At 45.4% G+C, this 14698-nt stretch overlaps 1 protein-coding gene across 1 annotated transcript in view; it reads right to left on the bottom strand.

Moving 5' to 3' along the window:
• Positions 1 to 12898: 12898 nt before the first annotated feature.
• The window catches only part of PTPRB (protein tyrosine phosphatase receptor type B), a gene marked incomplete at its 5' end in the record, with an annotated part of 61443 nt that continues 59643 nt past the window's right edge, over positions 12899 to 14698 (bottom strand). The window contains one exon of the mRNA XM_079538127.1: positions 12899 to 13054. Coding sequence (XP_079394253.1) covers positions 13032 to 13054 — 23 coding nt within the window. The 3' untranslated portion in view covers positions 12899 to 13031. The remainder of the gene's footprint in view (positions 13055 to 14698) is intronic.

The following is a 14698-nucleotide window of genomic DNA, read 5'->3' as shown; positions in this document are numbered from 1 at the left end:
CATCTTTCTCTGATCACTTCTTAGGAGCCAGAGTCCCTGCAGTGCTGTCGGTCTGTCTGTCTGCTGAGTGCTTTGTCCCATTGGGACCACACAGCTCTGTCGGCACCCTGGGCCCTGGCACCAGCACAGCCAGCCCTCGTGGGTTGTCTCTCTGAGTGCTGGTGCGAGAGGTGAAGGGGAAAATTGGCCAGTCCTTAAAACTTTTTACAGGTAAGATGCTATCCAAGGAGGGAGGAATACTGAGGATATGTGTAATGCCTGTTGCTTGGAGTCTTACTGGAAGCTGCTCAGCAGTGCAAATGCAGGAGCTGGCCAGTGACCCAGTGTACCTGCTGACTGTAGACAAAAGGGCCGGAACTACTTTAAAGACTGAAGTGACCACGTGGAAGAGGATAGTGGCAGAACAAGGGGAAATAGCTTTATACAAAGAGAGGAGAGATTTAGGTTAGATGTTAAGAGGAAATTCTTCACTCAGAGAGTGATGAGGCACTGGCACAGGCTGCCCGGAGAAGCTGTGGTGCCCCATCCCTGGTGGCATTCAAGGCCAGGTTAGGTGAGATCCTGGGCAGCCTGAGCTGGTGTGTGGCAACCAACCCACAGCAGGGGGGTTGGAACTGGGTGATCTTTAAAGTCCCCTCCAACCTAAGCCATTCGATGATTTTGTGATTCCACAGATGTGAAATTTTGCTGCAATATACGTTGGCAAAGCAGTAAATTGCACACAACTCTCACATCTACAGTGCACAATTTCCAAACAGTATGTAGTGCATACAGCCATCCATTTGCAATAACTTTCCCAGAAATGCTATGAGAGTTGCTTGAATCACCTTTATATTGCTTAAAAAAAAAAAAAAGTAATCTGCCTGTAATTTAATTTAATGAGCTCATGCCACGTCAAGAATAAATTCACACAGCAGACTTTTTGGCTATATTTGCATGCCAACTGCCATTCACCAGAAGTAGTAGGAAAAAACAAATATTAAGCTTTTTGTACAACTGCTTGTTCAGCTGACAGCAGCAGCTGGATTCCGGGCTAAACACACCCAACACCCCAGGAGCCTAGCATCCAGGTGGCTTGAAAGGAGCCTCATCAGAGATAGCTCAAGAAAAGATGCAAGCAGGCAGCATATTGTTCCAAACCCCTCTGGAGTGCCATTTTTAGGCAATTCCCACTCCTTCAGCTCATGATTAAGGGTAATCCAGAGCTCAGATGAGGAGCAGCCTCCAGCCATGCCCTGCAGAGCAAAGGCAGACGGTGAGGCTGGGTGTCCTTGATACACACCCACCTCTGGGAGGCAGCCTCGGCTCCACACTGCCTCTGGGATGCAGCACTTGATGTCTGCTGGGGACCAAATATCAGGCCCCATGCCCAGGGTAGTGGCTGCAGCATGAGAGAGGGGCTTGGGACCATCGAGGAGACTGCTTTCATTTGGGGGTGAAAATGAAATTTTGGAGGGATGTAGGTTTGGCAGCCTTCTACACAATTATAAAGGCTGAACTGTCTTATTTGGCACTATTCCTCTGAAGAGCAGTGATTGAGGCAATTAAAAGCTACCGCAAGGCTGTTTTGAGGCCGGGGGGAAGTTTGGAAGGACTCGATATCCACTGGTCACTATGTCCAAATGTCAGGTAGCCTAGATCCCAGCAATCTTTTTTTTTTTTTTTTTTTTTTTCCCCCCCTCAAATATCAACCTGATAAAAATAATCCAACTTCAGGAAATAAATGGCTAGCTTTTGTTGATGGATTTTTGATGCATTAATTTTCAATCGTTATTGAAGACATCGAGTGTATGCTTCGAACCTAAAAGCATCCAGATGAATGCATCCCAGGCAGTAAGTGGTTTTGCTTAAAAGCAAATAGCGTTCTGTGAACTTTGCTACTTTTTTTACAGTCAAACTGGAGACTAATGGAGACGTACGGGAAGTAATACAGCACAGTGAGCATTTTTAAATAATGCATCCAGATTTCATTTAAGAAATTAATTTGTATCAGAGTGGCAACAAGCTCAGGGAGATTGAATATGGGCTGAGGAGCTGTCAGTACGCAACATTACATGGGTTGGCAGGCTGGATGGGTTAGGTTAAACCTGGTGCAGTGGAGGTGTCCCTGCCCATAGCAGGAGGTTGGAACTAGGTGATCTTCAAGGTCCCTTCCAACCCAAACCATTCCATGATTCATATTCAAATATTCAACTATTTGAAAGAGTAGACAGCAGCAGGACAAGGGGAAATGGTTTTAAGTTGAAGGAGGGAAGATTTAGGTTGGATGTCAGGGGGAAGTTCTCTACTGTGAGAGCGGTGAGGTGCTGGCACAGGCTGCCCACAGAGGCTGTGGATGCCCCGTCCCTGGAGGTGTTCAAGGCTGGGTTGGATGAGGCCCTGGGCAGCCTGGTTTAGTATTAAATAGGGATTTTGTTGGCCCTGTCTGTGGTGGGGGGGTTGGAGATTCATGATCCTTGAGGTCCCTTCCAACCAGGCCATTCTGTGTGTGAAACTGTGTGTGATTCTATAGGTTGGGCACTGCTCCTTCCTGCCCTTCTGCTGCTGGGGTGCTACATGTGCCCCAGCTTTGCTGTTCTGCTTCCTTCCCAAGCAGCAGCCTTTTTCCAGTCATGCACACAGTCACAAATACTGTGCAGTAGAGGTTTACTGAACTCATCATTATTCTGTATTCACACACACTGAGCAGTGTCCCTTAGTAATTAGCTTTATAATGATCTACAACCATTTGTACCAACTTGCACCCCTCCTTGTTGTGTTGTTCTCTGTCACTCCTGCCTAACGCTCCTTAATCTGCACTTTCAAGGTTGCTTTTATTGATAGCCAAGATGAAAATGCAAAACACAAAGCAAAATGCCAAGTTGATTAGTATCATATTTATTTTGCAAAGACAGATTGCAGATCACTTTATTTGGTATACATTCTGTGCTCCACTACGTAACCTTGAAGACTGTGTTGCCAAGTCAAGCATTGCTATTAGGATTGCTCATTATGTAGCTCAGTGTTCTGACAATTTGGCCCTCTGATGTAAGTAGTACCTATTGCACCCTATGAAATGTGCAAAAAAGACCCACACAAGAAGTGCTGCAGCCTTCCTGGCAAGGAAGGGTTTGCTTCCCCTTTCAGGAGAGTGCATTTCTGGCAAATGTGCCGTATTAAAACCTGCTCTGTCCTTGGGTGAGAAAGAAGAAGGCTGGCAGCATGGTTATTATTAGTAGCTTCTCTCAAGTAGAGATTTTAATTGGCCTGTAGAAGTCTCCACACATCCCAGGAGGTGAGCAGTTCTTTTACAGGCAGCTGAACCTCTGTGTTCAGGGGTTAGGTGCTGTGTGCATGGCTGTGCCATGAAATAGCAGCCAAGATGGACACAAATGCAGGGATCCCAGTTTCCCAACCCCTATCCCAACAGGTGGAAAGATCTGCAGAAAGAGGCATGCAGTGCAGTGGGATGCCGCCCCGTTAGGTGCTCCAGCAGAGCTGTGCCCACAGGCACGTGATGGCAGCTGCCTCCCTGCCACCTCCAGCATTGCCCCACGCTGTTCAACTGAACAATGCCTTCACATGCTGAACTAATTTTCTTTCAACTCCACGCACTGAGAGACTTGTGTTTCTTCCTGCTCTTCCTTCCCTAAACATCTGTCATTATTTAACTGGATGGCTTAAACTCATTATGCCCAGTTTATTAGTCTCTCTGAAAATGACCTCCAGCTTGGTGTGGAAATACACTCAGTGGTGGAAGCACCTGCTCCTCTTGTGATGGTTTTCATTACTAGGGTAGAGAGGACAAGAAACTTTCCAGCAGCATTTTGGGGACTGGGAGCTGATGACCGTGCCTTTTTCCTAAAAGGAGGAGCAGCCCCATCTAGCACACTCCAGCACTGTCTCTGTTTCATCCAATCTCTGAGCAAAGACACATTCAATGCAGATGCAGCTGCAGATGCCATGGGCACTGCTCCTTCCTTGGCCACATCAGTGGAAGTTCTGTCCATCTATCTCCTCCCTGTCAGAGGCTGGGAGGCAGTGGTGGGCTCCCATTGCATGGTGCTGTGCCAGCAGGGCTGGGCTCCTCACCTCATCAAGTTGTGCAGTGCTTATAGATGTGAAGGCAAGGAGGAGAGCAAGAGAATGGGCTTGGAGCAGGGAGCCTGTCTGGGGTGTGCTGTCACAGTAAGGAGGAAAACATCACAGTGAGGAGATGTCTCACAAGTGCTTAATGTCACATCTTCACAGATTAATTAATAACTGATCTTTTTTTTTTTTTTTTTTTTTTTTTTGTGTGTGTAATTCTCCCTTGCTTTGTGGACTACTGCTAGGTTTGGCTAAACTAGTTGTTTCAAGATCGCGTCTTGCCCAAATCTCACATTTCATACCATGGATGTTGTCATTGACACTTACCAGGAGCATTGGATATGTCACAACAACTGGTGTGGCAAATGATGCTGGCCACAATGCTCATGGAAAAGCTTGGTCTTGACCTTTGCTGTGAGTTTCTTGTTGGATGCTAAAGGGGTCCTCGTTTCTTCTGGTTTCAGGTGGTAGCACAAGCAGACTTTGAACTGCAGCTGCTTTAAGGCCCATATACCACTCAAATCTGCCTGCAGATCTGCTGTGAATGTTTAAAACGCACCACTGTTTCCTACAGCATCTTGCATGCCATCTGTTTTCCAAATCACTCTCCTCAGCTGCACAATTTAATTACTTGGAAAAGTACAAGAGGGGGGGTGTGCGGAGATGTATGTAAAGGGAAGCTGTTTGTGAAGGCTCTGCATCAGATTCTCCCATTCACTGTGGGGGTACTTGAAGGTGCAGTGGCACTTCAGAAGCAAGGGGGATCTGATCACCCAAACAAAACCCTCTGATTCCCCATTTCCACGGTGGAAATTTGCAGAGAGCAGAGTTCCACCACACTGAGGTCTCATACACGGGGCATAACACAGCATGAGCCCAAAGCCAGCTGTCCAGATCTGTTCCTTCCTCTCTCCGTTCTCTCTTCCTTGGGGATGGTTCCACCCATCCACCATACTTGAACCTGTGAGAAAGTCAGTGCTGGATTCCTCATTTTCCAAATCCATCACTCCTGTTCCTCACAGATGCAGTGGGTGAGCCAGGGCTGAGCAGCCAGGCTCTACCATGTGGGCTGTGGGAACCGGGGGAAGGTCTGAAGAGCCAGAAGGATGATGTGTGACAGCCCAAACAGGCCATGGGCCCTGGCTGATCAACCACAGCACACTTGACAGCAGCTCTTCTTTTTTTGCTTTTCTTCCCCTCTATTTTTGCCACTGATATTCTGGGCAATTTAACACAAGATGCCTGCCTGGGAACTCAGGGGGGGCAGGGGGGGCTATGGGAGCTGCATGTTCACCAGGACGTTGACAGAAAATTTGTCACAATCCAACCGGATCTAATTGGCATGATGTGTAAGAAACAGGCTCCTCAGATATTTTTAGTGCTCCTCAACCTTTCTGGCGCGGATCTGTAGGGCATTAATTAATTCCAGTTGTCTGCCAGTTCAGTTTCTCCAAGCTGGACTCGCAAATAATTTGGCTCCAGGTGTCTTTTAGATCCAGTGATAAGATAACAAGATGCTGGCATTTATTATGCTTGGTGTCTCGAGCACATCTTTACTGATCTGTTGGATACTTTGGACATTATCTGAGTCTTTATTACCTTTTCAAGTACCCATCTTTTCTCCTAGTGGTTTCATTACTGCAGCTTCAGTCAGTGACAAGCAAGAGAAGTGCCCCCAATTAACACACGCACCTCTCTGTATCTCTTTGTTATTTGCATCACATTTTTCTCCCTAGCCATGCTGTGTGCAGCATTCAGACCTTCACTTTACTGTCCACATCTGATTATTTTTATTCTTTTTACAGTGTAGCTCAGTTCACACTACATCTATTCTGATGGCTTTACTATCTGTCATCTGGTCTGTGACTTCCCAGGAAGTGTGGCCTTTCTTATCCATAATGCCAATGGTTTCCCCTTTAATTTCAGGTTTCTTTATACTCTGTAGGACAGAAAACAGAACGGAAGGGCCTTCCTTCAGTGTGGGCTGCACTGGAGCCTCACATCTGCTCTAGGCTAAAACCAGACCTTTGTCCCATGTGCCCAACAGGAGCAGGAGAGTGGGATTATAGTGTCAACATTCCCAGCACTCTGCTTCTCTGACAATCAGTGGAGCTGTAAATCTCTTTCTCACCAGCTGTGAATTCAGAGCTTCTTTCTGAAATGCTGAGTGGCTTCTGCAAAGCAGTGAGCGGCTGAAGGCTCTGAGACAGCCCCAGGCCACCTCCATTCAGCAGGGCAGTGTAGCTCAACTCCTCCTCCATCCCCAAGTTCAGACAGGGTGCAGGGATTGCAGTCGGTTCATTTAAGCTCATGGATGCACACACAGGCACTGCAGACACCTGCTAAGATATGTTTAGTCAATCCAACCACTTTTTTTGTCTTTCATTACTCCTGCCCACTTTTGGATATTTGGGATGGGCAATCCTAGGGAAGCCTGGGATGATCACTCTGGACAGACATCTCTGCTCTAGATATGTCTGTGTGTGATCAGATGTGACACTCCTGCTGTTCGCTGTCTCCACAGCCAGTGAGATCCTACGGGAAGTTCTGCAGCCCTCAGGTGCTGATGGTGACTGCCCTCGTGGGTTGGAGAAGATGGAGGGGACAAGGTTAGGCCACAGCACAGGCAAAGCCCCTCAAGTGTGTGAGCAGCTCCACGTTATCTGGGTGCCTGGCTCCCACTCCCAAGGGACAAAGCTGACGGAAATGCTACAGCTCTACTGGAAGCAGAGACAAGGACTCAATGAAAGCATGTTGCTCTCCATGCGAAAGAGGGACCTCATCTAAGCCAAATTTGTGCTCTTGATAGCCCTGCAAAGACTTTTTATGGAGGCATTCTATTAGCGACTTCATTGGCTTTTTGTCCTCGCCAGGTTTGCATCCGTGCGGGAAATCACACTTGGTGGGCATTGCTCAGCAAAGCATGCCTCGTTCTGAGGCCTGGTGCAAACCAGAGGAGACAGGCACATGGAAATAAGCAGCTGTGAGAGCTGGGCCACGCTTCAGTGCTGCTGGCAACACATCCCTCCCGGAAGGCTCACCCTGCTCACTCTGTCTGAGTGCACCCCATTTTTTGAGAGAGCACTGCCTCTCCTTGAGCCATGGGTCAGCATGTGGGCTCCTTGTCCCGAGAGGTCTCAAATTGCAGGTCTCGGGACATGACTGAAGTTGTGGCCTTGTTGCTGTGGGAAGAGGAGCAAAACACAACAAAGGGAAGCTGCTGCAGGGCTTCACTCAAACACCAAAGACAAGTAAGGACACAGCGTGGAACTTGGCAGGGATTTTGGCACAAGCATGGAGAAGGCCATGTACAGAAAGGCCTGTCCTCGCCAGCACAGCATTGGTCAATGAGGTGCCCAGCTTTTGGCTGCTGCTCGGGGCTGTGGCTGTCACCCCTTGGCAGCACTCCCCCTGCCCTCAGCTGCTGTGTGTGTGCCCAAACACCCCCAGCTGGGTCCCGGCCTGCCCCACTCGCTCCTGACCCTGATGTGGATAAAAAGCTGATTGTGGCAGTATTATTTCAACAGGATCCATCTATGGTCTTCTAGGTAAACCAGAGGTGCTGGAGATCCTCTGTATTGCAGTTCCCTGCTGCACTTTGTAAAACAACCTGTATTTATTCTTGTTTGCAATGCTGGCCATGTTTCTCCTGTGTGGGGATACAAACTGTACGTGATTCCACTCTCCTGCACCCACGCTGGCTTCAGGACCCAAAATGCCTAAGAGGTGAGCTTCTATGTCACAAAGAGAACATCTAACTCCCTCTTGCTTTCAGTGCACAGCTCACAGTACAAAATAAAGCCTAATACATCATTCCTCCTTTTAAATAAACAGATTTATCTTGTCCTGAACACTTCTTATGACAAATAAGGACTAACTGAGACACAGAGAGCAGGCAATAAGTATGCTGCTGCCCAGCACCCTGAACCCACAGGAATGCTAATGGGTTTCAAGCACTGTGGCAAGGGAGAAAGAAAGAAATGCATTTGTTATAAAGTGTGGTTCAGATCCTCAGGTGGTAGATGGTGATGTAGCTCCACTGCAGCCTTAATTGGTACAACGGCTTTGTGAGGTGATGTCTCTCAAATAACAGGCACTCAAGTTTCTGAGATGCACTGTTGGTTCAAATGCACATTGTATAATCCAGACCATATTTGTTTGGGGGTAAGGGCAAAGAACTGAGGATGCAAAGAACTGTATCTTTCTGCATGGGCACTCATCCAGCCAGAGGGCATCAGCAGAACCCCTTTTTCCCAATAGGCTGAGGATTCTGATGAAGTTAATGTTCTCTGAAGACCATCTCACTTGAAATCAAGCTCACTTATGACCTTTTCTGAGCAGCAGGACAAGAAGATCCATAATGCAGAGGCAGTCACACAGAAGACTAGGATGTGATTTTTTAAATGAATGTTTTATTCATGAACTACTTATAAAAATGTGTAAAATACACTCAAATATATTTGATTTGTTGACTGAAGCTAAAAATATAAAAATATACTTAACAAACGCATAAATTAAATTGACAAGAGTAGCACAATTCTGTGTTCACCCAGTGTTTGTTAGGAACACAAACAGAAGCAATTATATAGCATATGAGAATGGAATATGTGCTGAAGACATTTTTCAGTCACTTTACTCCAGGCACTGGCAAACAATTTATGGCTAACCATATTCAAAACCATGTTCTTTTTTTCTCTGTGAGCCCTGCTAGAGGGCAATATATATTTAGCTACTTGATGTTACTCACAGTATTTCTTTAGCTTTCAAATAAAACAAAACCCAACAAAGTCATGCATTTCCATCTACCAGCATCATGTGCCCGAATTCCGCAGCATTTGCTAAATGTAGGCAGCTCCAAGTCCCCAGTATTTCCTACCAGTCTTAAAAAACACCTCATTCTGAACCAGCTGTTGATCTGTGAGGTCATTGCCAGCGGACCCCTTAGCATTGGCCATCCCAACAGGTGGGCAGTTCGACTCTGTCAGCTTGGGAGTTAGTCAAGGGCACAGGGTGTAACGGGAGCTGCCCATGTGCTGCAGTGAGCTCTCACCTTTCATTCAAGGCACAACCCCTCGGGGCTGTGGGTCCCACAGCTCACAGAGCCCAAACATCTGTGACAGGGCCATGAGGGGAGTGACTGCTGTTTTAGGCTGTGTCTCTGAATGTCAGATGCGTTTCTCCGCTCTGTGACCCTGGGAAGAGATGCTAATGCAGTGATTAGGTGGTTGCTGTTCTCATTCCTTTAGTCCACACATTAACTCCCAGGCTGAGGAGCACGGCTGTGTGCTGATGTACTCCTATCTGCTCAGTATTTAACTTTCTGCTTTCTAAGTCAAAGCACGGATAGCCGTATACAATACACAATATAAACGTAAAGCTCACACATTCTTTTTTCCGTTCTACAACTGAAATGAAATTCATAGCATATCACGGCATAAAATAATATTTCTGGCAATTTCAGGCACGTATATAAGCTGTATAAATAACTATAGCAGCAGAGAAAAACGTATAAAGTTGCACTTTTATGACATCTTCACAGTATGCCTTTCTCTCACTCACTTTTGTGTTCCATTAGTAACAAAAAATATCATTTATCAACTCCAGCTATGCAAAATCTACTTCTTTACTATGATCGGTAGTGGATCTTGTAATTTTATTGCACAGATTAAAAACATTTATTATATTTTTTTTCATTATTAAATAACTTTCAATACAAAAAATTTGAATCAAACTGAAAGCCCAACCCTACAAGTGCTTCAGAAGTTGCATGTTACTTTTCAGACTCGCATTCCAGTTGACTTTCATCAAAGAAGTACTCAGGTAGCTTTGTGGACAATGAGGAGATTCACAGGACTGGGCTCCGAGTGTGCAAATCTTAGCTTATGGATCAGCAATAACACTAGCCTTGCTTTATAACATTATTATCGGGAAACATCAATAAAGGAGTTCTGAACATCATTCAGATGTTCAAAACAGAAACATCCTCTTCATCAGAGGATGTCTTTTTCCTTAAGAGCTGTCTTTGTGCAGTACAAAGGCTCCTTCAAGTCCGCTCTTGTTACATTAACAATTTCCCTTTGGTTCTGCTATTTAGCTTACAGGCACAGTAAATATCATTAATTACACGGATAAGTAGGTGTCTCATATTAAAAAATGCTACATATATACTTTTAACTTATTCTCAGTTGTTTAACACTGGTTTCATATGACCAGAATTGGCCAGAAAGCAGAACCAGAGCCATAAGGTGTATGCACATCTCTTGCATGAGATGTAAAGCTGTTCAAGAGCATTGTGCCAGAGTATGTAAGGTAATCTGCCCTCTTACTAAGGGATAAGGAGGAAGAGGCTTGTGAACTGTGTCAATTATTTGCTGAGAGAAAAGACAAAAAGGTTTGCTGTGACATCATCGTTTTGGGTGCAGAATTGCAAACTGTAGGTGCTGCTAACTGAGCAGAGAAACATCAAAACAAAGAGCAGAACAATGCACGCCCTTCTGAAAACAATTAACAGTATACAAACGCAGCAGCATGCAATCAGACTTCTGCCATCCAATCATGTATTATTGAGCCACTTCCATTTCCCTCAGCATAAAAAAATGACACAGTAATATACAGTGAGATAATTTATAGAGTGTATTTGGTATGTCCTCCCAGTGTAATTGCACTGCTGCTGAGTAACACGATCGCCTTTCCTCAGCGACTGCTGCAAAAAGAGAGTACTGATGCAGTGCACGTCACACAAAAGCAATTTTCATGATGCCCTAAGTTCAGCTGTTATTAGTAGAGCCAGCAATCAGTCTAAAGCTGCCATGTTTTTGACCTTGCTTGCTAACATGAAGTCTACATAGCAAAAGAAACAGAGAAGGAGTAGGCCTGCAGTAAATCTGCCCCATTCTTTGTGCTTTTGCCTACACTTCTCTCTATGAAAGGGGCTTCCACTGTGATGTTGTTTCCTTCTTCAGATCCCACTGCGGGCGGTGAACCTTGAGGTTCGTGCGAGGGCCGAGAGGGATGCACAAGAGGAATGAGCCATGTTCTCGTACAGAGCTACCTAAGAGGCTGAATGAGCCTGCAGGTTCTGAGCTTCTGCAGCACCTGAGGGCATTTGGTCAAGAAAGGATGAGACTCCAGCTGCAGTAAGAAGGAAGAGGCACTGTCAGGCTGGGTCCTTCTCTGCAGGAAGACCAGAGTGACACGGAAATGCACAATCTTGCTGGTTCTGTTTTGGAATAATTAAGAAAACTCTGTCGGAGAAACCTTGCAGATTCCTTTACCCACTGTCACACAGGTGTTCCTACTGCAGGGAGAGTATGGCTCCAGTAAGTCATGGCAAAGTCACAGCAATCTTGTCAAAGAGCCACTGCAGTTTCTAACTCAGGCACTTAGCTTAGATGTATTGGTGGCTCTCTGGAGGCCCTCAGGAATACTGTTTTCTCTGCAAAACAGAAGTGGAATCTAAGCACTTGTCTCCAGCAGCAGGCTACGTTTTTTTTCCAGGTAATGAATGGGTAGATAGATGAAAGGAGAACTAACAAGCACTTCCTTCTTGTGAAGAACCACTGTGTGTTGCCTCTTTTCTATTTAACTGAAGAGGTTTTATAAAGACAAAGAACAGCTGAACAGTGTTCAGATCAGTTCCTTGAAGAAGAAGCCTCTTTCACAGAGGAAAGAAGACGTTCCTAAACTGCCTGGCTGGGCAGGACACCTGGTGGGTGCTCCTGGATTACACTCCTAGCTAATCACAGGATGCTCTGAGTGCATCTGATGATTAGCACAGTGAGCTAATTATCCTGTGAGACTGCATTCCCAGGGTTACAAATGAGCCTTTTTCTATTCCACCTGCCCTTGTAGTAGTGACATGAGCTAACATTAAAGCAGAGGAGTCCTGTGTGGACATGCTTTCCGTCTGTGAAAGCAAACGGCCCTTGAAGGAGACCTGCACTCAGGCTCAGGCAGCTATGCTGCAAGCACCTTTAGGCTGAAGCCAACTGTGTAAACTGTGGTATATATATCTTTGTAGGTCTTTATCTCAGTAAGTTTGCAATCTCTCTCATTTTTAAGCAGTCACACTGTTTTAATGAATTTGAGAGCCTTCACATCCTTACATATCTCTTAAGATAAGTGTAAAAAGAATTTTCTTAAACAGCTTTCTTGTTATAATTGTACACAAGTACAAATGCACAGACACATGCTGTGCTCTGATTCTGCTCTCTGAAACCAGGGTGAAGAAACCAGAGAGTGACCTGCTCCCCTCCAAGGATGTGTGTGGGGCAAGTCAGCGAGACTTCACGGCAGCATGTGTTGTTTGATATTTTTTTACTATGTCACATTAGACTGAAACAGTTGCTTCCAGTGAGGTGGACCCTATGTTACGTGGCTGTTATCAAGTTCTGTAAAAGATATGTCATAGTGGTATGAGTGGTGTGGATTTCACCCATTTCACAAGCAGTGAGATTAAAGTGTAGAGTAGCTTTGTAATTCTTATACAGGACTACTGTTCTCTTTCTTAATAGTAGCTTATTTCACCTTACAAATACTGAACTAATTAAAAGAAATTAATGAGGCTCTTCTTGTAGGATTTTTCTGTGTGTTAAATGTCAATACATAACCTGCCCCAAACGCAGCAGCCCTGTTAACAAATGCAATTTAAAATAGTTTATGTAGAACAGTTTACAAAAACTGTGATAAGAAAAAATAGTATTATCTGAAGCTTAATATTAATATAAACATTATAGAAAAAAATACATATTTACATAATGCCAAAATACAATTATATACATTAATATCTATTACACTTAAATTATATAATATCTTTTAAAAAAACACCAGACCAATAAATAATACACAGTCTCAATAGAAAGGTCTGGTACCTTTCTAGTGCACGAAATACAAATATAAAACAAACAAACAAACAAACCCCTACTTAACACATGTGGTCAAAAAAGCAGGTGTCTGTAACATTCTTAGTGCCTTGAATAAACAGCATCTGAAAGCAAGAAATACTGTGATTAGAAAAAAAAAAAGAACACAGGTAGCTTCACGTTCATCTCTGCCTGTTCACTACAGTTCTCTGTAAGGTGGCTGTGGAGCAGGCTGGTGGCTGATGTAACCACTCAAGAGCTGATCTCACCTTTACTTCTGCTAGCATTTCCCAGCTTGTTGAAAACTCCCGTTACTTCAGTCTTTAGCTTCTGCCAAGCCTGGTCTGCCTGCTGATAACTGATTTCTATTAATGATCTTGACAAGGGATTGAGTGCACCCTCAGTAAGTTTGCAGATGACACCAAGTTGGGAGGGAGTGTTGATCTGCCTGAGGGGAAAAGGGCACTACAGAGGGACCTGGACAGACTGGATTGATGGGCCAAGGCAAACTGTATGAGTTTCAATAGGGCCAAGTGTTGGGTCCTGCACTTTAGTCACAACAACCCCAGGCAACCCTACAGGCTTGGGGGGAAGTGTCTGGAAAGCTGCCTGATGGAAAGGGACCTTGGTGTACTGATGGACAGTTGGCTGAACATGAGCCAGCAGTGTGCCCAAGTGGCCAAGAAGGCCAAAGGCATCCTGGCTTGTATCAGGAACGAGTGGTGAACAGGATTAGGGAAGTCATCCTGCCCTGTTCTCAGCACTGGTGAGACCTCACCTCGAGTATTGTGTTCAGCTTTGGGCACCTCAGTACAGAAAGGACATTGAGGTGTTGAAGCAGGTCCAAAGAAGGGCAACAAGACTTATGAAGGGCTTGGAGAATATGTCCTATGAGGAGAGACTGAAGGAACTGGGGCTGTTCAGCCTGTGGAAAAGGAGGCTGAGGGGAGACTTTATTCCCTCTTCCAGCATCTGAAAGGTGCTTACAGCAAGAGTGGGGTTGGTCTCTTTTCACTGGTGACAGGACGAGGGGAAATGGCCTCAAGGTGTACCAGAGTAAGTTTAGGTTGGATGTCAGGAGACACTTCTTTACTGAAAGGGTGGTTAAGCACTGGAATAGGATCCCCAGGGAGGTGGTTGAGTCGCCATTCCTGGATGTATATAAAAAGTTTGGATGTGGTGCTCAGGGACAAGATTTAGCGGAGGGTTGTTAGTTAGGGTAGTATGGTTAGGTCGTGGTTGGACTTGATGATCTTTAAGGTCTTTTCCAACCTGAGTGATTCTATGATTCTAAAGACTAGATTAAAAAAAACCTGTTTTGATTCCTCATCCTATAACCTTAATTTTTACTGTCCAGCTTCAAAGAGCTACTGTGATCCTGCAGTCTCACCCTGAAAGCTTCTAAAAAGCTGCTAGGGATGAGCTCTACATAGACACAAAGGCCACCTCTGTTCACATCTCCTGACTGGTCCTCCATCCATGAGAACAGGAGGTGAAGGACTGTGCTAGTGCCAGGTCTGCTACTGCTGCCCCAGTAGGCCAAGGCAGGGATAGGAGGCACTGATGCGATGACTCCAGGAAGATGACTTCCCAACAGTAGCTCTGCTCTGTCCCCAGCCTCTCCTTAGCAATAACAACCACTTGAACTTATCAGCACACCTCAGTTTAGGTCAGCAGGACCGTAATGTCCTGAAAGATCCACCTCTTACTAGGAATATCCAACAACCTGATGTTTAGGACACTCTTCTGGAACACAACAGACTCCTCCT

This window comes from Tetrao urogallus (assembly GCF_951394365.1).
Source record: "Tetrao urogallus genome assembly, chromosome: 1".
Classification (NCBI taxonomy): domain Eukaryota; kingdom Metazoa; phylum Chordata; class Aves; order Galliformes; family Phasianidae; genus Tetrao; species Tetrao urogallus.
The sequence above is the reverse complement of the archived record's forward strand: the minus strand, read 5'-3'. Positions and strand labels throughout refer to the sequence as shown.